This window comes from Oncorhynchus gorbuscha, unplaced genomic scaffold (assembly GCF_021184085.1).
Source record: "Oncorhynchus gorbuscha isolate QuinsamMale2020 ecotype Even-year unplaced genomic scaffold, OgorEven_v1.0 Un_scaffold_3131, whole genome shotgun sequence".
NCBI classification, from domain to species: Eukaryota; Metazoa; Chordata; class Actinopteri; order Salmoniformes; family Salmonidae; genus Oncorhynchus; species Oncorhynchus gorbuscha.
In genome coordinates, this window is record NW_025747465.1 from 5,156 (window position 1) to 30,198 (window position 25,043).

At 41.2% G+C, this 25,043-nt stretch overlaps 2 protein-coding genes across 2 annotated transcripts; one reads left to right on the forward strand and one right to left on the reverse strand.

The window, feature by feature from the left end:
- Window positions 1-5,432: 5,432 nt before the first annotated feature.
- On the reverse strand, window positions 5,433-21,214 carry LOC124027355 (gastrula zinc finger protein XlCGF17.1-like). The gene is made up of 4 exons (XM_046339802.1): window positions 21,156-21,214; window positions 19,727-19,913; window positions 18,820-18,927; window positions 5,433-6,330 (listed from the first exon to the last, which is right to left on the reverse strand). The coding sequence occupies exons 2-4, from the start codon at window positions 19,857-19,859 to the stop codon at window positions 5,462-5,464; spliced, it is 1,110 nt and encodes a 369-aa protein (XP_046195758.1). The 5' UTR covers window positions 19,860-19,913; window positions 21,156-21,214; the 3' UTR covers window positions 5,433-5,461.
- LOC124027354 (zinc finger protein 883-like) lies at window positions 21,209-25,036 on the forward strand. Its single transcript, XM_046339801.1, has 2 exons — window positions 21,209-21,370; window positions 21,826-25,036. The coding sequence occupies exon 2, from the start codon at window positions 21,933-21,935 to the stop codon at window positions 23,772-23,774; it is 1,842 nt and encodes a 613-aa protein (XP_046195757.1). The 5' UTR covers window positions 21,209-21,370; window positions 21,826-21,932; the 3' UTR covers window positions 23,775-25,036.
- The last annotated feature ends 7 nt before the right edge of the window (window positions 25,037-25,043 follow it).

The following is a 25,043-nucleotide window of genomic DNA, read 5'->3' on the forward strand; positions in this document are numbered from 1 at the left end:
TCCAACAGTCAGACATCATTTACGGATAACAGTCAGACATCATTTACAAACGATGCATTTGTGTTTAGTGAGTCCGCCAGATCAGAGGCAGTAGGTATGAATAGGGATGTGTGAATTTGACCATTTCCTGTCCGACTAAGCATTCAAAACTACTTTTGGGTGTCAGGGAAAATGTAAGGAGTAAAAAAATACATTATTTTCTTTAGGAATGTAGTGAAGTAAAAGTAAAAGTTCTCAAAAATATAAAATAGTAGAGTACAGATACCCCCCAAAACAACTAAAGTAGTACATTCAAAGTATTTTTACTTAAGTACTTTTCACCACAGACAAATATACAGGTGTCCTTCCTAACGCGGTTGCCGGAGAGGAAGGAATCTGCTCAGGGATTTCACCATGAGGCCAATGGTCATTTTAAAACAAAAACTGAGTGATGGTGATTCTTTCCTTGAACATCAGAGCCATCCTTGCCACCTATTCCACTGCGTTCACACAGGCAGCGTAAATTGTCGTTGGTTAAAGTGTATAAACTCTGTTCCATTTAATGAAAATAAAATGAAAGATTAGAACACATTAGTGCTGACCCCATTCAGTCAACTGGTCCATTGTTTGGCTGTTGGCAACAGAGATTTCTTTAGTTGAGCAGTAGCAAAAAAAAAAAAAAAATCATGGTGTACAAGACACCTTTCTGATTGGCTCCTGTCTGAGTGGACTGATCCATTGCTACCCTGCCTAGCGTGCCTTGTTAAAAGTTAATTTGTGGAATTTCTTTCCTTCTTAATGCGTTTGAGCCAATCCGTTCTGCTGTGACAAGGTAGGGGTGGGTATACAGATTTGGTAAAAGACCAAGTCTATATAATGGCAAGAACAGCTCAAATAAGCAAAGATAAATGACAGTCCATCATTACTTTAAGACACGAAGGTCAGTCAATCTCGGAAAATGTCAAGAACTTTGAAAGTTTCTTCAAGTGCAGTCGCAAAAACCATGAAGCGCTATGATGAAACTGGCTCTCATGAGGACCTCCACAGGAAAGGAAGACCCAGAGTTAGCACTGCTGCTGAGGATAAGTTCATTATAGTTACCAGCCTCAGAAATTGCAGCCCAAATACATGCTTCACAGAGTTCAAGTAACAGACACATCTCAACATTAACTGTTCAGAGGAGACCATGTGAATCAGGCCTTCATGGTCGAATTGCTGCAAAGAAACCACTATTAAAGGACACAAATAATAAGAAGAGACTTGCTTGGGCCAAGAAACACGAGCAATGAACATTAGACCGGTAGAAATCTGTCCTTTGGTCTGATTAGTCCAAATTTGAAATATTTTTTTGTAGTTGCAACCGTCTTTGCTGCTATTTACTCTGTTCCAGCTGACTGCGCAATCCACTGTCTCATCAGCCCAGCCAGGCAGTTTATAAACTTGATCCACTACAAAAAGCATTTAGACATTATCTCACATTTCTTTTAGACTAACATCTAGTTTTCAACAGCAGAGATGTGTATAAACCCTGCTGTCTGTCTCTCTGACATTTGCAACATTGTTTCAATATGTTCCAATGTGTAGGGAGTCTGGAGGCGACAGTAGCTTTTCTCAGCCAGTCGAAATCATGAATCAGCCGATATCATTTTTATGGATATATACAAAGAAAAGTCCATTTAAAAAAAAAAAAAAAGGTACAACAAAGCCAGTTTTTGGAGGATGTATTGGCATGATTTTCCAGCCCTCGATGACACCTGTGCCAATATATCCTCCAAACACCGGCTTCTCTGGCATTATCACTTAATTAGTTATACAAGTCTTTGGATATACTCTGGTCATTATTTAAACGTTCTAGCCAGCCAGCTAGCAAGCAAGTAACGAACCTGGCTGACATTTCCTCAATGTGTTTTTAAACGGATGGTTTTACTGGTGTTAAAATAGAGAAAGTATGTTATTTGGAGCACAGGGCTAATGATGTCATGCAGGGGCTGTCGTTTTGTGTTTACGACAAGTTTGATGTCGGACGACAAAATAGAATGTTCATGATGTTGCTACGGCAATGGTCTACACAGACATGTCGATTGACCGTCTGTAAAACCAGCCTTTATGCTTTTGGCAGATTTCATAACATAGCGTTCAACAATGTAATGTCGACATGAAAATGAAAGTTATTCGGTTGATGGTAAAAGTTTAAATAGAGAATGTTCCATTCTTCTAAAGTTACTTGGATAGTTATCTACGTTAGAAAATGTGTCGTAAGTGCTGAGAATAGAGACATTTTACTCCTACTCTTATGGGTAAAAATCTAATCGATGCATGAAGCCTCTTCAGCCGAGTTCCACCTAGTGGACAGATATTTAGGAGACCTCATGAGCTGTCCTGACTAGTTAAGAGTTACCAGCAGGTGCCATGGTAATAGAAAAAGGCAGTGGGTCTGTGGTTCCTGCACCACATGCAATTGGTTTGGAGTTGTTCAAAGAATGTTTTGATATTTCTATATGATCAATCCAGAAATAATACATGCAACAGTATTTCTCGCTCTTTATACAATGATTTCACAAGGCCTTATTTCTTTGTTTTTGTAAATTTCACGATATGTCTAAATATTTATAACCATTAGGCTAATTAAACATGTTTTTATAACCACTCTTTATAACCACTAGGCTAATTAAACATGTTTCTCTTTATAACCACTAGGCTAATTAAACATGTTTCTCTTTATAACCACTAGGCTAATTAAACATGTTTCTCTTTATAACCACTAGGCTAATTAAACATGTTTCTCTTTATAACCACTAGGCTAATTAAACATGTTTCTCTTTAGGCTAATTAAACATGTTTCTCTTTATAACCACTAGGCTAATTAAACATGTTTCTCTTTATAACCACTAGGCTAATTAAACATGTTTCTCTTTATAACCATTAGGCTAATTAAACATGTTTCTTTTTATAACCACTAGGCTAATTAAACATGTTTCTCTTTATAACCACTTAATTGAATGTTTCTCTTTATAACCACTAGGCTAATTAAACATGTTTCTCTTTATAACCACTAGGCTAATTAAACATGTTTCTCTTTATAACCACTAGGCTATAACCACTAGGCTAATTAAACCCTTTAACCACTAGGCTAATTAAACATGTTTCATAACAAGGCTAATTAAACATGTAATTAAACTCTTTATAACAAACATTAATTTATCATGTTAAAAGTAATCCCTTTGGAGCACAATCAATTGGGCATTATAAAAAAAAAAATTATGCCTACAAATTGGGCAATTTAAAGCATCTAGGGTTTATGTTAAAGACGCAATATGCAGAAATGTATGAGTTGATTTTACTCTGGGCTCAGTTTGTCTGGGCAGTGTTCTAACATCATCCTAAAACGTCCTCTGAGCTGGGAGTTTTAATAGTCTTAACAGGTTTTAACAGGATTCCTAGGACCTTTTCTGAGATGTCTTGTGGACACAGACCCTGATCTCATAATGGTGTTTGTTGCCAAGCCGGTCAATTATGTATCTGACTAATCTTGACAGACTATTTTATTTCCCCTCTTCATGAAGCATTTTTTTTATATTCTAATATGAAAATGTGCTAAAGAATATGAATTACGACCAGGGTCACATTTGAATTCTATTGTCTTATTCCTCCAGAAATCCATTCACTTTCCATCTGCACAAATCAATTCTTTCTAAACCAAACTTCCATTGTCGCAATTTAAACAGCCAGACAGCCAGCTCCTCTTGGAAACATTTTATTCAGGCATATTGACGTCCATTTCACCAGGATCGTGGGTTAACTTGTCAGTAACATAATGTGGTACAATAATATTATTACTTGACTCAGTAACAAGGTATCATAACTAATTACATTTTGTATTTGAGTAACAATAACTATAGGTAGCAATGTGTTACTTTCAGAATATACGGTGCATTCAGAAAGTATTCAGACCCTTTCCCTTTATACAGATTCTGTTACATTACAGCCTTATTCTAAAATGGAGTAAATGTCATGTTTTCCCTCACCAATCTACTACACACAATACCCCATAATGACAGAGCAAACACAGTGTTTATACATTTTTGCAAAATCTGAAAAAAAAAGTAATTGAAATACCTTATTCAGACCCTTTGCTATGAGACTTGAAATTGAGCACAGGTAAATTCTGTTTCCATTGATCATCCTTGAGATGTTTCTACAACTTGATTGGAGTCCACCTGTGGTAAACTCAAATGATTGGACATGATTTGGAAAGGCACACACCTGTCTATATGATGTCCCACAGTTGATAATGCATTTCAGAGCAAAAACCAAACCATGAGGTTTTAGGAATTGTACATTGAGCTCCGAGACAGGATTGTGTCGAGGCACAGATCTGGGGAAGGGCACCAAAACATTTCAGCAGCATTGAATGTCCCCAAGAACACAGTGGCCTCCGTCATTCTGCAGCATTGAAGGTCCCCAAGAACACAGTGGCCTCCGTCATTCTTAAATGGAAGAAGTTTGGAACCACCAAGACTCTTCCTTGAGCTGGCCGCCCCAGGCAAACTGAAGGGGAGAGGGGCTTTGGTCAGGGAAGTGACCAAGAACCCAATGATCACTCTGACAGAGCTCCAAAGTTCTGTGCAGAACCATCCAGAAGGACAACTATCTCTGCAGCACTAGACCAGTATGTTAGTGGCCAGACAGAAGCCACTCCTCAGTTAAAGCTACATGACAGCCCACTTGGAGTTTGCCAAAAGGCACCTAAAGGACTCTCAGACCATGAAAAACAAGGTTATCTGGTCTGATGAAACCAAGTGTCACATCTGGAGGAAACCTGGCACCATTTCTACCGTGAAGCATGGTGGTGGCAGCATCAAGCTGTGGGGATGTTTTTCAGCAGCAGAGACTGTGAGACAGGCCTTTTTGCTTTGTCATTATGGGTTATTGTGTATAGATTGAGGGGGGGGGCAATTTAATACATTTTAGAATAAGGCTGTAACGTAACAAAATGTGGAAAAAGTCAGGTAAGAGAGGTAACTAACTACAATTAGAAACCTTACTCACCAGAGCTCTCACATTATGAAAACCAACAAAAAAGACAGGACAAAGACACACATATATATATATCTATATATATATATATATATACACACACACACACAACAACAACCTGCCAAATAAATTCTATACAATGTTTAGATTCAAACAGTGGAACAGGACAATGGGCACCCTCTGCTCTATATAGGTTTGACCTTTGACCAGGTAGTGCACCATACAGGAAACAGGGTGTCATTTGGGACACAGATTGGAGAGAGAAGTGTTGAGGGCGGAGCTTCACGGGGCAGCATCCCTTACCCTCGCTCTCTCAGGACTTTTACCATGTCTTTTATTTTTTGTTCTTCATCCGTTTCATTGTTGTTCATGATTATATTCAAATAAAATATACTTCAGTAAGCTCATGAGTGTGTCCCGTGTGTGTTTGGATATGTGTGTTCTCCTAAGTGTTGTTTTTGGGTATGTGTGTTTTCTGGTGTCTTCCGAGGTGCCCAGATAGAATAAACCTCTTGCCGCAGACAGGGCATGGGAAGGGTCTCTCGCCCGTGTGAATGCGCCGGTGTATCTTTAAATAGTTAGAATGGGCGAAGTTGGCCCCGCAGTCGGCACAGCTGTAAGGCCTTTCCCCCGAGTGAGACCGTTCATGAGCCCGCATATTCCCCCTCTGAGCGAAACCCTTCCCGCACACGGAGCAGCAGTGTGGTTTCTCTCCGGTATGGGTCAAGTGGTGGACTTTCAGGTCCCCAGAGCTGAAGAAGCTTTTCCCACAGTCGGAGCAGAGGTATGGTCTCTCTCCAGTGTGGCTTAGCCAGTGAGTCTTTAGGCCTCCTGACCTAGCAAAAGTCTTCCCACATTCGGTGCAGCAGTACGGTTTCTCACCCGTGTGTGTGCGTTGGTGCCGTTGCAGCTTGGACTGGTTGAAGAAGCCTATCCCGCAGTCGGCACAGGTGTACGGTCTTTCTTCATTGTGCGTCAACTCGTGGCTCTTCCTGTGCCCCGGCTCAGCGAAGCACTTCCCGCACTTGCAGCAAGAGTACGGTTTCTCTCCAGTATGTCCTCGCTCATGCCGAGCCAACTTTGACGGTTTAGCGAAGATCTTCCCACAGTAAGAACAAGTGTAGTCGGGGGCCAGCTTCTTGATTCTGGTGTGGGTATTCTCATGTCTCTCTAGGTGTGATGGTCTGTCAAATGTCTTCCCACAGTCAGGACATGGATGAAGCTTCTTTGCAGCCTTCTTCTTCTGATGTTGTGGTTGCCCTGTTGCCACGGTCACTTCTGGAAGATAGTCTGGGTCCAACTTTATCCTGTCTCCTATACAGATAGAATAACACAGACAAATAGATTAATACTTCATTTTTATTGAAGACCGTTCAGCAAGAGGAGACAGACAAGCACCTGGGGAGAACACGGAGAAAGGATTGTCGCGGGTGGGGATTAAACCCTGGTCTCCAGTGGGGAGAAACAGTGAAAGGGGGGATTCAACCCTGGTCTCCATTGGGGAGAACAGTGAACAGTGAAAGGGGAAAGGGGATTAAACCCTGGTCTCCAGTGGGGAGAACAGTGAAAGGGGATTAAACCCTGGTCTCCATTGGGGAGAACAGTGAAAGGGGTTCAACCCTGGTCTCCATTGGGGAGAACAGTGAAGGATTAAACCCTGGTCTCCAGTGGGGAGAACAGTGAAAGGGGATTAAACCCTAGTCTCCAGGGGATTAAACCCTGGTCTCCAGTGGGAGAACAGTGAAACCCTGGTCTCCGTTGGGGAGAGTTAAACCCTGGTCTCCATTGGGGAGAACAGTGAAAGGGACAACCCGGTCTCCATTGGGGAGAACAGTGAAAGATTAAACACCTGGTCTCCATTGGGGAGAACAGTGAAAGGGGATTAAACCCTGGTCTCCAGTGGGGAGAACAGTGAAAGGGGATTAAACCCTGGTCTCCAGTGGGGAGAACAGTTGTAGGGGATTAAACCCTGGTCTCCAGTGAGGAGTCATACATGTGAGGTCCCGGGAGTTTTGACACTCAATCACGGCTATGCACAGATTATTACTTTATTGTTCCTGAGGGGCTATGCACAAATTATTAATGTTAGGGGGTAATGGTGTACAGAAACTTCTGTACTATATGAAAAATGGTTCGGTACTAGAATTTTGGACCTTTCGCTACTTCTGCCATGTGTCTCACGTGTGTACTGATTGAGAGGGTTGAGTCTAGTAATTTGTCTGAATCTTCTCACGGAGAGAGAATGCCAACAGCATGGCTTCTTCTAACAAAAACATCAAACCGGTATCTCCACGCCCACAACTTGTTGACAAAACTGCCACCGGACTCAAACTATGGGAATACTTTGTTTACAGAACAGATGAGGACCAGCTCAACAAAACATCTAAGCAAAAGGTGTTACAAAACAGCACAGTGCAAGGGAGGTTTAGTTCCAAAATGACCCAGGGTTGAATTGGGCTGGGTCCCACCTATGATCCAAATGAGAGCCAGTTGGAGCGGAGACCCTTGGGTACCAGGGGACAACTGGCCACCTGGGGTAACTGGCCCCCGCCCCCTGTAATTCACATTAAGACCATTAAGATGTCACCAAATTATGTTCCCACTGCTCTTGCTCAACAAAAAATGCCCTCTGTCATCACAACTTTTAGATATTTAAACAAAAACGATTTTGTGGTAAGTTGTTATAATTTTTTTACATGTTTAAAAAAGTTGTAGATATATTCCAATGTTAGATCTATAATTGTAAAAAAAAATACAAAAATACAAGTAGGAAAGGCTTGATATGCAGTGTCCTCCACTAATATTGGCACCCTTGGTAAATATGAGAAAAACGGTCTGTGAAAATGTTTTTATTGTTTATCCTCTTGGTCTTTCAATCAAAATACTCACAAAAATATAACCTTTTAATGTAAAATAATTGAAAGAAAAAATACAATTCTTATCATCAAACAAATATTCTCAAATATGTGTGCCACAATTATTGCCACCATTTCAATCAATACTTTGTGCAACCTCCCTGTGCAAAGATAACAGCTCTGAGTCTTCTCCTCGAATGCGTAATAAGGTTTAAGAACACATGGCAAGGGATCTGAGACCATTCCTCCATTTAGAATATCTCCAGATCCTTCAGAGTCGAGGTCCACGCTCGTGGACTCTCCTCTTTAGCTCATCCCTCAGGTTTTCTATTGGGTTTAGGTCAGGAGACTGGGATGGCCATGGTAAGACCTTGATTCTGAGTCAGTGAACAATGTGTTGATTTTGAGTTGAGCTTTGGATCACTGTCCTGCTGGACGATCCAACCACGGCCCAGTTTAAGCTTCCTAGCAGAGGCAGTTAGGTTTTGATCTAATATCCGCTGGTACATGGAGTCCATGATATCATGTATCCTAACAAGTTGTCCTGGGCCTTTGGAAGAAAAACAGCCCACAACATACTTCACAGTGGGGATGAGGTACTTTTCTGAATGGACATCTTTCTGTCTACGCCAAAACCCACATCTGGTGTTTGTTTCCAAAAAGCTCTATTTTGGTCTCATCTGACCATAGAACTCAGTCCCATTGAAAGTTCCAGTAACTTTGGCAAATAGTAGGTGCTTGAGTTTGTTGTTTGATGACAGCAAAGGCTTTTTTTTATGGCAACTCTCCCAAACAACTTGTGGTTATGTAGGTGGTGTCTGATCGTAGTTTTGGAGACTTTCTGACCCCAAGACCCAACTAACGTCTACATTTCTCCAGCTGTGATACTTGGACATTTTCGGGCCACTCAAACCATCCTCCTCCCTGTGTGTGGGGTCAATATAGAAACACGTCCTCTTCCAGGCCGATTAGTTAACATCTCCAGTTGCTTTAAACTTCTTAATTATCGTCCTGATAGTGGAAATGGGCATTTTCAACCGTTGACCTATTTTCTAATAGCCATTTCCTGATTTGTTCAGCATGACAACCTTTTGTCGCACATCATTACTGTATTCTCTGATCTTTCACATAGTGGTGGATGACTATGGGAACTTGGCCTGTGTGTCACCTCATATTTATACCCCAGTGAAACAGGAAGTCGTGGCTTACCACTTAAGTGTTCCTAATCACCCAGGTGAACTTAAATGTAGCATATGGATGGGAATATATGTCAGTTAGATTTTACTCATAAGAATCTCAAGGGGCCAATAATTGTGGCCACACGTTTCAGAGCAAAATATTCATTTCACATTAGAATTTTTATTATTTTACTTCAATTAAAGGTTTGATTTTTGTGAATATTTTGAATGAAAGTCCAAGAGGATAAACAGCAAATAAATGTTTCTCAAAGCCCCTTTTGCTCATATTTACCCAGAGTGCCAATATTAGTGGAGGGCACTGTAAATAATCCACTTGTTTAAGAGAGAAAATGTAGATAAAATCAAAAACTGTTGCGTTAAATAGCAAATGTGTCTACTCTGGTATGTGCGCTCTAGCCAACAGCTAGATACAGTGCGGATAAACTGTGTGAGTAGGGTAGTCTACAATAACAAATGATTATGGATAAGAGCTAGAATATTTGTATTTTTCAAACGGCAGTCAAGTATTCACCAGTATAAGACCCTCTATATTTATTGGAAAGGAGCATCAAGCTCATCACCGTGCACTTTCACCACCCTGTTCCTAACTTACCTAGCCTAATAAAGTGCATGGTTTCCCGAGTCATAGTGAGAGGATCACACACAATATCATCACGTGACTCCAAGTTTACAATCGATATGATGGTTATATAAATATTTCCGCATAAAAGGCGTTTCCACTACCATTTCTCGCATAATTAACTTTACCGACACAAAAAGATCCCACCATGTCGAACGAACAAATGATCTGTCTGCATTAGTAAAAATGTACCAAAACTTCCAGTTTCCATCAGACCGGTCGTGACTGACTTTCATACCGCATGAATATGACTTTACGCGTATTAAACATGTGTATGGGAAACGTGGTTAGTGTAGAACATTATTAATGCAGTCACGGGAAAACACGTTTCAAAGCAGTTTTGATGGCCACTGTTAAGAGGAGAATCACTGAGCTTTCTAGTGTTACTAGGCTACAATTGCTCAAGGCCAAGAAATTAGTAGGCCTAAAATGGACCATTTTTAGAACGATGGTTTTTAGCAGTGGTATGGTTTATGCACGTTAGCGCTCGCCAATGGATTTGAATCCATAGATAAGACCGGGACTAAATGTAACACGGGTCAGGTGTAACAGGTACATTATATTCACCTTCCTTGGTTGGCTGAGTGCCAGTGGATGTTTTGGGGGGGGTACATTCAAGTCATCAATATTTATTTATTCTAATTTTACCTTTATTTAAGTAGGCAAGTCAGGTTAGAACAAATTTTTATTTACATAAACAGCCTACCAAAAGGACTCCTGCTGGGACCTAAGCTGGGAGTAAATATATATATATATATAGGACAAAACACACATGACACCAGAACACTACAAAAAGAGAGACCTAAGACAACAACACAGCATGGCAGCAACACAACAACAACACAATGTGGTAGCAGCACAAAACATGGTACAAACATTATTGGGCACAGACAATACATCAAATGTAGCAACAAGACCCCTTGACTTTTTCCACATTTTGTTATGTTACAGCCTTATCCTAAAATTGATTAAATAAATAAAAACCTCAGCAATCTACACACAATGCCCCATAGTGACAAAGCAAAAACAGAGTTTTATACATTTTTGCAAATTTATTAAAAATAAAAAACAGATACATAATTTACATAAGTATTCAGACCCTTTGCTATGAGACTCGAAATTGAGCTCAGGTGCATCCTGTTTCCATTGATCATCCTTGAGATGTTTCTACAACTTGATTGGAGTCCACCTGTGGTAAATTCAATTGATTGGAAATGATTTGGAAAGGCACACACCTGTCTATATAATGTCCCACAGTTGACAGTGCATGTCAGAGCAAAAACCAAACCATGAGGTCAACGGAATTGTCCGTAGAGCTCCGAGACAGGATTGTGTCGAGGCACAGATCTGGGGAAGGGTACCAAAAAATGTCTGCAGAAATAAATGTCCCCAAGAACACATTGGCCTCCATCATTCTTAAATGGAAGAAGTTTGGACCCACCAAGACTCTTCCTAGAGCTGGCCGCCCGAACAAACTGAGCAATCGGGGGAGAGGGGCCACTCTGACAGAATTCTAGTTCCTCTGTGGAGATGGGGGAACCTTCCAGATGAAAACTATCTCTGCAGCACTCCACCAATCAGGCCTTTATAGTAGAGTGGCCAGACGGAAGCCACTCCTCAGTAAAAGGCACATGACAGCTCGCTTGGAGTTTGCCAAAAGGCACAAAGACTCTCAGACCATGAGAAACAAGATTCTCTGTTCTGATGAAACCAAGATTAAACTCTCTGACCTGAATGCCAAGCATCACGTCTGGAGGAAACCTGGCACCATCCCTACGGTGAAGCATGGTGGTGGCAGCATCATGCTATGGGGATGTTTTTCAGTGGCAGAGACTGGGAGACTAGTCAGGATAGATGTAAAGATGAATGGTGCTAAGTACAGAGAGATCCTTAAATTCTTTGGAATAGGGGGCAGCATTTTCACTTTTGGATGAATAGCGTGCCCAGAGTAAACTGCCTCCTACTCTGTCCTAGATGCTAATATATGCATATTATTATTCATATTGGATAGAAAACACTGAAGTTTCTAAAACTGTTTGAATGATGTATGTGAGTATAACAGAACTCATATGGCAGGCAAAAACCTGAGAAAAAAATCCAAACAGGAAGTGGAAAATCTGAGGTTTGTAGTATTTGATCTCAGCCCCTATCGAATACACAGTGGGATATGGGTTATTTTGCACTTCCTAATGCTTCCACTAGATGTCAACCGTCTTTAGAACGTTGTTTCAGGTTTCTACAGGGAAGGGGGGCCGGATGAGAGTTGTTTGACTAAGGGGTCTGGCAGCAACCTCGTTCTCAGTCACATGAGAGTTATCTCTCATTCCATTGCTTTTCGACAGACAATGGAATTCTCCGGTTGGAACATTATTGAACATTTATGATGATAAAAACATCCTTACTTGTCCTTAGTTTGACAAGTTTCTTCGACCTGTAATATAACTTTTTGAACTTTTGTCCGACTGGACCTGAACGGTCGTTTGGATTTGTTTACCAAACGCTCTAACAAAAGAAGCTATTTGGACATAAATGATGGACATTATCGAACAAAACAAAAATTTATTGTGGAACTGCGATTCCTGGGAGTGCATTCTGATGAAGATCATCAAAGATAAGTGAATATTTATAATGCTATTTTTGACTAATGTTGACTGCGCAACATGGCGGATATTTCTTTTGGCTGGTTTGGTTACTTTTTCCGGAAAGTTCTTTTGAAATCTGACACAGCGGTTGCATTAAGGAGAAGTGTATCTAAAGTTCCATGCATAACACTTGAATTTTCATCAACATTTATAATGAGTATTTCTGTGAATTCATGTGGCTCTCTGCACAATCACCGCATGTTTTAGAACTACTGAACGTAACGCGCCAATGTAAAATTAGATTGTTTGATATAAATATGCACTTTATCGAACAAAACCTACACAATAATGTAACGTGAAATCCTATGAGTGTCATCTGATGAAGATCATCAAAGGTTATTGATTAATTTTTATCTCTATTTGTGCTTTTTGTGACTCCTCTCTTTGGCTGGAAAAATGGCTGGGTTTTTCTGTGGCTTGGTGGTGACCTAACAATCATTTGTGGAGCTTTCGCTTTAAAGCATTTTTTAAATCAGACACTGTGGCTGGATTAACGAGAATTTTATCTTTAAAATGGTGTTCAATACTTGTATGTTTGAGAAATTAGATTTATGAGATTTCTGTTGATTTGTATTTGTCGCCCTGCAATTTCATTGGCTGTTGGCGAGGGGTTCCGCTAGCAGAACGGGGTTCCCCAGTCCTAGACAGGTTAATGAAAACCTGCTCCAGAGTGCTCAGGACCTCAAACTGAGGACAATGACCCTAAGCACACAGCCAAGACAACAGAGGAGTGGCTTCGGGACAAGTCTCTAAATGTCCTTGAATTGCCCAGAGTCCGGACTTGAAAACCGATCGAACAACTCTGGAGAAACCTGAAAATAGCTGTGCAGCAATGCTCCCTATCCAACCTGAGAGCTTGAGAAGATCTGCAAAGAAGAATGAGAGAAACTGCTCAAATGCAGGCATCCCATCTAGAGTTCTGGAAATGCAAATGCGCTACGCTAAATGCTAAATAATAAACAAAATACATATAACAATAACAAAATAACAAAATAATTAGCATATTCGGCGCTACACAAACCGCACAATAAAATATAAAACATTCATTACCTTTGACCATCTTCTTTGTTGGCACTCCTAGATGTCCCATAATCACTATTGGGTCTTTTTTTCAATTAAATCGGTCCATATATAGCCTAGATATCGTTCTATGTAGACTGTGTGATAAATGGGAAAAAAAAGAGCGTTTCATAACGTAACGTCATTTTTTTAAATTCAAAAAGTCGACGATAAACTTTCACAAAACACTTCGAAATACTTTTGTAATGCAACTTTAGGTATTAGTACACGTTAATAAGCGATAAAATTCATCAGGAGGCAATGTAACTTCTATAGGTGTCGTTTGGAAAAAAACATGGCCGAGAGAACTCGACCAAAACATCCGGTCGGAGAACGGAGGGAAGGAGTTCCCTTGAACCGGTTAGACCAAGAATCAATTGCGAATCAAATGACAAGACTCTAGACAACGTGTGGTAGCTGTAGGCGCTGAAACCTCGGTCTCATGTAATTCGGTTCACTTTGAACAATTCCTGGAAGTAAGCGCAAGGATATTTATTTCCATTTTCAGTGATCAGGTTTTCCTGCGCTATTCGATGAAACTCACGCTCTGTTAAAGTCACAGCCGTGATTTAACCAGTTTTAGAAACGTCAGAGTGTTTGCTATCCACACATACTAATAATATGCATATACTATATTCCTGGCATGAGTAGCAGGGCGCTGAAATGTTGCGCGATTTTTAACAGAATGTTCGAAAAAGTAGAGGGTCGACTTAACAGGTTAACTGTTTTTGCTTTGTCATTATGAGGTGTTGTGTGTTGATTGATGAGGGGAAAACAGTTTCATACATTTTAGAATAAGGCTGTAACCTAACAAAATTTGGAAAAAGTCAAGGGGTCTGAATACTTTCTGAAGGCATTGTATGTGCTTTTGTCAGTATTATATTGTTAAAGCTAGTATATTATATCACCCACCAATGCACTCATAACTTAAGCTATGACAGCTATATATTTCAACTAGCTACATAGCTAGCTCGTCTGGGCCTGCTAGTCGTGTTGCTAGCCAGCCAGCAGCCCTTGGCAGAGCATTGCACCATGGGAGGTGAAATTCATTCTGGGAATCGTAGTATGCTGTGAGGACCATAGAATCCATTCTATTTCTGTGTGGACCATAGAATCCATTCTATTTCTACGGTGTGTGGACCATAGAATCCATTCTATTTCTACGGTGTGTGGACCATAGAATCCATTCTATTTCTATTTGGACCATAGAATCCATTCTATTTCTACGGTGTGTGGACCATAGAATCCATTCTATTTCTACGGTGTGTGGACCATAGAATCCATTCTATTTCTACGGTGTGTGGACCATAGAATCCATTCTATTTCTACGGTGTGTGGACCATAGAATCCATTCTATTTCTACGGTGTGTGGACCATAGAATCCATTCTATTTCTACGGTGTGTGGACCATAGAATCCATTCTATTTCTACGGTGTGTGGACCATAGAATCCATTCTATTTCTACGGTGTGTGGACCATAGAATCCATTCTATTTCTACGGTGTGTGGACCATAGAATCCATTCTATTTCTACGGTGTGTGGACCATAGAATCCATTCTATTTCTACGGTGTGTGGACCATAGAATCCATTCTATTTCTACGGTGTGTGGACCATAGAATCCATTCTATTTCTACGGTGTGTGGACCATAGAATCCATTCTATTTCTACGGTGTGTGGACCATAGAATCCATTCTATTTCTACGGTGTGTGGACCATAGAATCCATTCTATTTCTACGGTGTGTGGACCATAGAATCCATTCTATTTCTACGGTGTGTGGACCATAGAATCCATTCTATTTCTACGGTGTGTGGACCATAGAATCCATTCTATTTCTACGGTGTGTGAATCCATTCTATTTCTGTGTGGACCATGAATCCATTCTATTTCTGTGTGGACCATAGAATCCATTTTCTATTTTCTATTTCTGTGTGGACCATAGAATCCATTCTATTTCTGACCATAGAATCCATTCTATTTCTGTGTGGACCATAGAATCCATTCTATTTCTGTGTGGACCATAGAATCCATTCTATTCCATTCTATTTCTGTGTGGACCATAGAATCCATTCTATTTCTGTGTGACCATAGAATCCATTCTATTTCTGTGTGGACCATAGAATCCATTCTATTTCTGTGTGGACCATAGAATCCATTCTATTTCTGTGTGGATTTTCTATTTCTGTGTGGACCATAGAATCCATTCTATTTCTGTGTGGACCATAGAATCCATTCTATTTCTGTGTGGACCATAGAATCCATTCTATTTCTGTGTGGACCATAGAATCCATTCTATTTCTGTGTGGACCATAGAATCCATTCTATTTCTGTGTGGACCATAGAATCCATTCTATTTCTGTGTGGACCATTCCATTCTATTTCTGTGTGGACCATAGAATCCATTCTATTTCTGTGTGGACCATAGAATCCATTCTATTTCTGTGTGGACCATAGAATCCATTCTATTTCTGTGTGGACCATAGAATCCATTCTATTTCTGTGTGGACCATAGAATCCATTCTATTTCTGTGTGGACCATAGAATCCATTCTATTTCTGTGTGGACCATAGAATCCATTCTATTTCTGTGTGGACCATAGAATCCATTCTATTTCTGTGGACCATAGAATCCATTCTATTTCTGTGTGGACCATAGAATCCATTCTATTTCTGTGTGGACCATAGAATCCATTCTATTTCTATTTCTGTGTGGACCATAGAATCCATTCTATTTCTGTGTGGACCATAGAATCCATTCTATTTCTGTGTGGACCATAGAATCCATTCTATTTCTGTGTGGACCATAGAATCCATTCTATTTCTGTGTGGACCATAGAATCCATTCTATTTCTGTGTGGACCATAGAATCCATTCTATTTCTGACCATAGAATCCATTCTATTTCTGTGTGGAATCCATTCTATTTCTGTGTGGACCATAGAATCCATTCTATTTCTGTGTGGACCATAGAATCCATTCTATTTCTGAACCATAGAATCCATTCTATTTCTGTGTGGACCATAGAATCCATTCTATTTCTGTGTGGACCATAGAATCCATTCTATTTCTGTGTGGACCATAGAATCCATTCTATTTCTGTAGAATCCATTCTATTTGTGGACCATAGAATCCATTCTATTTCTGTGTGGACCATAGAATCCATTCTATTTCTGTGTGGACCATAGAATCCATTCTATTTCTGTGTGGACCATAGAATCCATTCTATTTCTGTGAGGACCATAGAATCCATTCTATTTCTGTGTGGACCATAGAATCCATTCTATTTCTGTGTGGACCATAGAATCCATTCTATTTCTGTGTGGACCATAGAATCCATTCTATTTCTGTGTGGACCATAGAATCCATTCTATTTCTGTGTGGACCAGTGTGTGGACAAGACAAGAGCGTCAAAGGGTTTTTATATATTGTTTTGGAACTAAACTATTACGTACAATTATTTAGCTGATTAATGTCATTTGACCCAATATTATGACCATAGATGAGCAAAATAACCCTGATATGTATGAAATTACATTTTAAAACAGTTTAGATTTAATTGTACAATAATTTAGTATGCTCTGAGTCTCATATGGTTTTGCAGAAGGAAAATTAAAGATTCTTCTGTTATTAAACATGGTGCTTTGTTTTTTAAAATAAATAAATTCAATTTCGAATAACGGTTAAACATATTGTTAAATGTTTTGCTGTGGTTTCGGTATCGAGTATCATTTCCGTATTGAGTATCGTGATACAAAATTCTGGCATTGTGACATCACTAGAGGGGGGTATTACGTTCCAGTTACAGACAAACACACAGACAGTCATTGTAAATAAGACTTTGTTCTAAATTCACATAACTGGCTAAAGAATAAACCAGAATAAACAATACAAGCCAAAAATGTTTATGTCAAAGTGCCATGGTTAACAATGAGACAGAGCAAATCTCTCTCAAAAGATGTGACAATCCCACACTAGAACAGAGGGTAGAGACATGTCTGTCTTGTTTTACTGTGTGGTTTTAGAATTGATTTAGAATACCAGTTGTTTCCGCCAAAATTAGCACCTAGATCTAGACGCACTGCTCTGCACAGGAGTTTCTCTCTTTTTCTGAAGAGCAAATCTCTCGTTCTGTGTCTTCACCAGTTTTTCTGCAGATTAATTCGCTCAAGGAACTAAGCTTGATAATTTACAAGCTAGTTTTAGTTAAATGGCCAAGTATCCAGTTAGGATTCCAGCCCAAAACCAAATCCATCAAACAGCCTGATAATCACAGACCAGCGACCGCATTCACAAAGCGTCTCAGTGTACCAGCGCTGATCTAGGATCATTTTTGCCTTTTAGATCATAATGAATATGATTATGTGGACCAGAGGCACCTGGTCCTAGATCAACACTCTTAACCTACCACCAGTTTTTTATTATTAATTGCAGACAGCACCTTGCCGTTTGTATTTCAACGAACATTGTATGGAAAATATAAATATACAAATCTTTTGTTCTATTGAACATGCCATAACAATAAATGCATTTTAATGATATGAAGAGTGTCTTGGTCCTTGTTTCTTTGATGACCTATCTAACCGCTCTGCCAAAGAGCACCTATCTAACCGCTCTGCCAAAGAGCACCTATCTAACCGCTCTGCCAAAGAGCACCTATCTAACCGCTCTGCCAAAGAGCACCTATCTAACCGCTCTGCCAAAGAGCACCTATCTAACCGCTCTGCCAAAGAGCACCTATCTAACCGCTCTGCCAAAGAGCACCTATCTAACCGCTCTGCCAAAGAGCACCTATCTAACCGCTCTGCCAAAGAGCACCTATCTAACCGCTCTGCCAAAGAGCACCTATCTGCCAAAGAGCACCTATCTAACCGCTCTGCCAAAGAGCACCTATCTAACCGCTCTGCTAAAGAGCACCTATCTAACCGCTCTGCTAAAGAGCACCTATCTAACCGCTCTACCAAAGAGCACCTATCTACAAACACCTACTATTGTGTATCCTAGCAACCCTTCCTTCCTTTGTCACAAATCACACTGTATCAGACAGATCATGATGTTGTGATATCAACATTTTTATGACACTAACTTCCTCGCGACATCTCACAGGCCCACCTACAACGGATGGATTCAGTGACATGAAACAATCTGAACGTTGCAGATAGAAATGGAATGAAAGGAGCTGACGTGATTCCCTATTCCCCCTCAAGGTCAACTCTGGACCTCGAAGCCAGTTCCACTGCTTGTTTTCATTTTTCACCTCTAACCAGGGCTGCTGAACGATCCGGTAGAACAGAAGACCAGCAGGCTCTGGACCTCGTAGGGTAAGAGTTGAATAGCCCTGCTTATTCAATCTGACAGGCAATCATTTCTGTTTGACACCATAGATTTCTACCTGATTTGAACTTACATCCTCTGAACAGGCCTCTGGACTTACCCGGGTAAACCATTTCAACTTCCTCTGCTTCGTCATCTTCCTCCTCCTCTTCTTTGATAATCATATTAAATATGGGTCTTTCTGCCACGCTGAGACCTGAGAGGTGGTCTGAAATAAATAACCAAACCAATATAATTAATTGCCAGCTGATACTGTAATGCTGGACATGCACCGTTGGGGCCCTGTGTTCCTCTAGGAACTGAAGGGAATAAGTCAGGGAGAATCTCAGTTTAATTTGCTTGATTCCTTGTCCTCTCTCCTTGCTTCTTTCTCAAAACCCATTGGATGAGGTCAGAGGTCCCCCCCCTCTGACCTTTACATCCGATAATTTTTCAGAAGGAGAGAGGATGCGAGGAATCAAGGAAATGCCATTGAGGTTCTCCCCAAGTCAACATAATGCTCTGGTTAGGCCTACCTCTAGTTGGGATTCTCCCTAAGTCAACATAATGCTCTGATAATTTGTATTTTTTATTTAACTAGGCAAGTCAGTTAAGAACCAATTCTTATGTACAATGATGGCCTACACCGGCCAAACCCGGACGAAGCTGGGTCAATTGTGCGCCGCCCTATGGGACTCCCAATCACGGCCAGTTATGATACAACCTGGATTCGAACCAGGGTGTCTGTAGTGACGCCTCTAGCACTGAGATGCAGTGCCTTAGGTTTACCTCTAGTTGCCTCTACTGTTATCTTTGATCAGTCCCGGATCCAACTTTTTTTTTCATAGTATTCCATTCATAATCATTTTGTTCACTGCTTTATATTTTTTACACTACTAACCTCTCTCTCCCATAGGTGCAGATCTAGGATTAGCCTAATCTCCCCCAAGCCTCTCTTATTGGTGTGAGAAATGAAAAACTGACCCAAGATCAGCGTCTAGGGCCAACATCACGCAACATGGACTCACCTGGGTCAGCCATGTCACTATGTCCCTCCTCTTCCTCTTCCTTCACAGTCACATTGGGTTCAGGTTCTGGGGCAGTGGGACTAGGAAGGTAGTCTGATTCTGACTCAGACCCGGCGTTCTCGCCAAAATCCATTTCTGAATCCTTTTGGGCTTGTAATGGTGTATTCTAGTGTAGATCCATGGTTATCTGTGGGTTCAGTGACACATACACACAATGATACGAGACTGATTCAAGTATTTGTGCTAGGGCAGAACCAAAACCTGTACCCGCGGCGCCCAGGACCCAGTTTGTGAAACCCTGGTTTAACAGGCATGTGCTCATGGCCCGTTAACACAGGTGTGCCTTATTGTTAATTAAGGGCGTGGCATCAGGTATAAATGTTTGGCCATGAGTTCATCCCCTTGATGGTGTAGGTTGGTGATGGCATTCATTTAAATCAGTTGTTTTATAGCAATGCTCTTATTCCACCTAGAACCGGTCTTCTGTGTACACTGTCAAGGCTGCTAATAAGGACTACTTGCATTGACTGTTTTTTATTTATTTATTTGAACTAACACTCTTTCACCGACTATACACACACTCACCACATAAGCTGCTGCTACAGCTCAGTATTATGTATCTGTATGCCTAGTCATTTTACATGGTATCCCTGCACATCAATTTGGTACTGGTACTCCCTGTATATAGCCATGTTAATGTTATTCAATCCTTGTGTCACTACTATTTTTATAGGACCCTGTAAGTAAGCATTTCACTGTTAGGGGCAGGTGATAAATTACATTAGGATGTATTGTTTGTTGATTTAAAGCAAATTTACATTGTCAGTAACCTTGGTCATTGTCTTATAGGCATACTACAAAAATCTGTTTATTTTACCAGGTAAGTTAACTGAGAAAACATTCTCATTTACAGCAACGACCTGGGGAATAGTTACAGGGGAGAGGAGACAAATGAGGCAATTGTAAGCTGGGGGTCATTATTGTGCATTTGAGAATGAACAAAAAACGAAAAATTGTTGCAGCAGATCTTTGAATTCTCATGCTCCATCCTGATGAGAACTTGTGCCATTGCTTAGTGCTAGTTATTTACCAGATGACTTCCTCTTTAAACAGAGATCGGCTCACTTCAAAGATGAATTGTGTAACAAATGCAGGTTTTTGACCGTTAAACTCTAGTTTACATGTGATTGTATTATCATAGACACCAGGAGAGAAGAGACGCTAAACAAGATGGATAGTGGTGATGCTACACAATATTAGCTAACTGAGCTCGCTCTCGACGAAACTGACCCGTCCTTTTCGTAGCATTAGCCACCTAGCGTTCTGGTATATAGTGCTAGCTTGGGTGAGCACCTTTTCAATATAGCTTCGTACATTTAATTGCCCGTTAAAACAAAATTAGTTAACTAGCCAGCGAGCTGTTACTCACCTCGACTTCCCTAGCGGATGTTATGACTGGAGATCTACGTCGACATTCGATTGCTCTGGCCTGAGAGCGCAGACAAACAGGAAGTTGCTGCCTTATCGTTGATTCCCTACGACTGCAACTGTATTTTTCTCTAAATATACAATGTAAAACGAAAAAACTTGAGCAACAAGACAACTTTATCTGGACGCACAGAAGAACCACAAAGCGAAAATAAGGTGATAATATTTTAATGCCACGCAATATAGTCGTAGAGATAATTGCTAGCTAGGCTGGCTAGCTATCCAGCTAACGTTAGCCAGCTAGCTATAACTACCGACAATGGGTCCGGTTAGCTACCAATGTTTATAACCGATATCTAGCTCGAACCCTACACTGAATCCCGAATTAACACACAGCTCCGTATGCACTTAGCTATGTAGCTATAACTGAGAGGATTGGATAGGGGCATGTTTTGCAATACAGCAATAATTCCACCAGCCTGGCCTTTCGAAGGGCTAGATGGAGTACAGTAGTTGAGCTACTAGGCTATATTGCTTAGCTACAGCCGAACACCTATAAGATCAATACACTTCTAAGGGGTATCTTGTCTAACAATCACCTGCAGTTGAGCCCTTGACCAAGTATTTATTTAATGGTAATTAAAGTAGTTTCAACTTATTTTATTCTTCAGGAACAGAGGAGAACGAGTGAAAGACCTCGGAGTAGCTTACTAGAGAGCACCGAACGAATTTCAGGTGTTCAACAACATCATTTCTGATACCTCGTGAGCAGAACAATATGAATCGTGAAAGAGAAACGTTGATGGATGAAATTGAAGAGAGTTTATGGACTTTAACAGAGGACAATTTACGCTCCCTTTGTGAATGCAGTGGAATAGGTGGCAAGGATGGATCCGAAATGAAAGGAAAGAATCAACGAGCACTACGGCGTAAAATCATGGAGGAAACATGGGAAAATGAGGATTTAATGAAATCTGAGGATCGGGGAATGTCATGGTTACTCCAACTGAAAGAGGACATCAAAAGGATACAGGATGCTGGGGGTGTGGCCTCCAGACAATCAGCGTCAGCGCAGGTGGACGACGGAGCACAAGGAAGCTGCGACGCAGAACGTAAAGAGGATGGAGGGAATCTTTATAGTTACCAGAACAACCCTCACCTGTCCCCCTTCCAAGAATCCCCGGGTAGTGCTTCACTTGGACTCGAAAGCAGGAAAACACCGGGGCTGAGTGGAACGGTGAAAGGAGGAGAAGAGGAGGAGGAGGAGGAAGAAGAAGATTTGATTGAGGCAGCAGAGAAGAGTGTTAAAAAACGCCAGCCGAAACGCACAGTGAAAAAACCCCACTGCTGCTCAGACTGTGGCAAAAGCTTCAGTCACAAAAGTCATTTGACTGTCCATCAGCACACGCACACCGGAGAGAAGCCTTACCACTGTACGCAGTGCGAGAACAGTTTCTACTGCTCATCTTATCTGATATCACACATGCGAACGCACACCGGTGAAAAGCCCTACCGCTGCTCCGACTGTGGGAAGAGGTTTGGCCAATCGAACGCCCTGAAGCTACACCGCATGCGAAGGCACACCGGCGAGCTGCCATTCTCTTGTTTGGATTGTCCGAAACGTTTCGTCACGTCGGCACACTTGAAATCCCACCAGAGAGTCCACACGGGAGAGAAGCCCTACCACTGCTCGGACTGCGGGAAGAATTTCTCCCACTCGAGCGCCCTGAGACTCCACCAGAAAACCCACAGCGGAGAGAAACCTTTCATCTGCGAATGTGGAAAGAGCTTCATTAACTGGGCCCACTTAAACTCCCATCAAAGATCCCACACCGGTGAGAAGCCTTACTGTTGCGAGCAGTGTGGCAAGTGCTTCTCTGAATCCGGCACCCTGTCAAATCATCAGAGAACTCATACTGGGGAGAAGCCTTACAGCTGTGATCAGTGTGGGGAGAGGTTCGCTCAGTCGGGATCTCTGACAATCCACCAGAGGACACACACAGGAGAGAAGCCCTACGCCTGCGATCAGTGTGAGAAGAGGTTCATTACCTCTAGCCACCTGAGACGCCACCAGAGGACTCACACTGGAGAGAAGCCTCACCTCTGTGATGAATGTGGCAAGAGCTTCACGCGGGCCGGAGCACTGGCGAGCCACCGCAAAACACACACCGGAGAGAAACCCTACAGCTGTGATCTGTGCGGGAAGAGTTTTGTTCAGTCTGGGCAACTGACGAGCCACCAGCGCACACACACAGGAGCCAAGCCGTATGGCTGCGATCAGTGTAGTGAAAGATTCACTCAATCAGCCACCCTGGCCAATCATCAACGAACACACACGGGAGAGAAGCCCTACGGTTGTAATCTATGCGAGAAGAGCTTCGCTCAGTCGGGGCACCTAAAAAGTCACCAGAAAGCCCACGCCAAAGGAGGAATGTATCCTCTTCCAACTCTCTCCTCTCCGACATCTGTTCCGGTACCTTCTGTAAGTTCTAAATGGTCTAAAACTCAGCTGCCGGACTCCTCAGCCACACCAAGTTCTGAAACCACATCACCAGTGTTCTATGTGAACACTGGCTACCCGCTACACACAGCACCTTCTGCTACTAAACCCCCTTATTGACTTGTTTTCTGCACCAGTGGTTGTCAAACCTCTCCTCAGGGACGTTTCGTGTATTTTAATCTATTCCAGAACTAATACACCTGATTCAACTGGTCAACTAATCCTAAAGCCCTTGACTAGGTGAACCAGGTGAGCTAGTTCAGGAATACAACAAAGTTGTCAAACGTCTGGGGGTGTCCAAGGAGAGGTTTGAGAAACACTGCTCAACACCGTGGACACTATGGGGTGGTTTCCCGGACACAGAGTATCATTTACAAAATAATTGAATAGAGATTCTCCATTGAGCATGTTTTTTAGTTTAGGGCTAGTGTAGTGGGGTTATATTTATCATATGTGCATGTCTACCTTACATGCTACGCGTAATAAGACAGCAAAAAAAGCCCATTAAATTAATTATCTGGCTCCATAAGATTAATGGCAATATGCAAGAGACTATAGTTAGTGTTACAAGACATCCTTCTAGGCATGGTCAGAGAGAGAACGAGGGAGACGAAGAAACCATGGCTCATGGGAGAGAGAGAGAAATTGGGAGAGTAATCTCACCACAGCAGTTCAGGAACCAAAAAAGAGAGAGGCAATGAATGTAAGACCTTTTATAATGTCAGACTTGTTTGAATTCAAAATCTGAGTTGTTGACCAATAGCATTACTGTAAAGCTAACCTCCAATCAGATATTATACCTACAGACCTGTAAAGACAACAGAAGCTCTGCTTGTCAGAGGTCTGACAATGGGGTTGGAGAATAACACAGAGAAGACGACACAGAGGACATTCTGGCTTACAGTTGATAAGAAGGGTCTCTTCTGGGGCTGGCCTGCTCTGAACTATTATTAAGCGTTGTCTCGGAAACCGGCTCTATGGGCTAAACAACATCATACTGACCTGTTTCAATGTCATAGAACATGTCATAGTGAACTGTGTGTGTGGAGTGGGGGATGTTTGGGTGAGTGAGTGGGGTGGGGGGGGGTGTTGAGAGTTTTATCTTTCATGTACTCCCATTATCAATTCAATTGTTATAATGTAGAATGTTTTAACAATAGTAGGTATGTATTCATGTATTCAATTGATCAATAAATTTAACCCATTATCTTCTCAACAATGTCAGTTTATCACCTTAATTTTTTAGGACCCTTTAAATATATATATATATAATCTGTTTTAATATAAGTGCATTGAGTGTGGGAAATGTGCTCTACAAAATATAATTATTGTTATTAAAGAATTAAGAAACGACTCGTGAAACTGGAATAAAGGATACATCTCATAATA

Excerpts from the sequence above, each read along its gene's own strand:
- LOC124027355 (XM_046339802.1), bottom strand. The coding sequence starts at position 19,859 with ATGGATTTTGGCGAGAACGCCGGGTCTGAGTCAGAATCAGACTACCTT. Across the intron at positions 18,928-19,726 it reads TAGTGACATGGCTGACCCAG|ACCACCTCTCAGGTCTCAGC; the intron begins GTGAGTCCATGT and ends TATTTATTTCAG. Across the intron at positions 6,331-18,819 it reads AGTTGAAATGGTTTACCCGG|GAGACAGGATAAAGTTGGAC; the intron begins GTAAGTCCAGAG and ends CTATCTGTATAG.
- LOC124027354 (XM_046339801.1), top strand. The coding sequence starts at position 21,933 with ATGAATCGTGAAAGAGAAACGTTGATGGATGAAATTGAAGAGAGTTTA.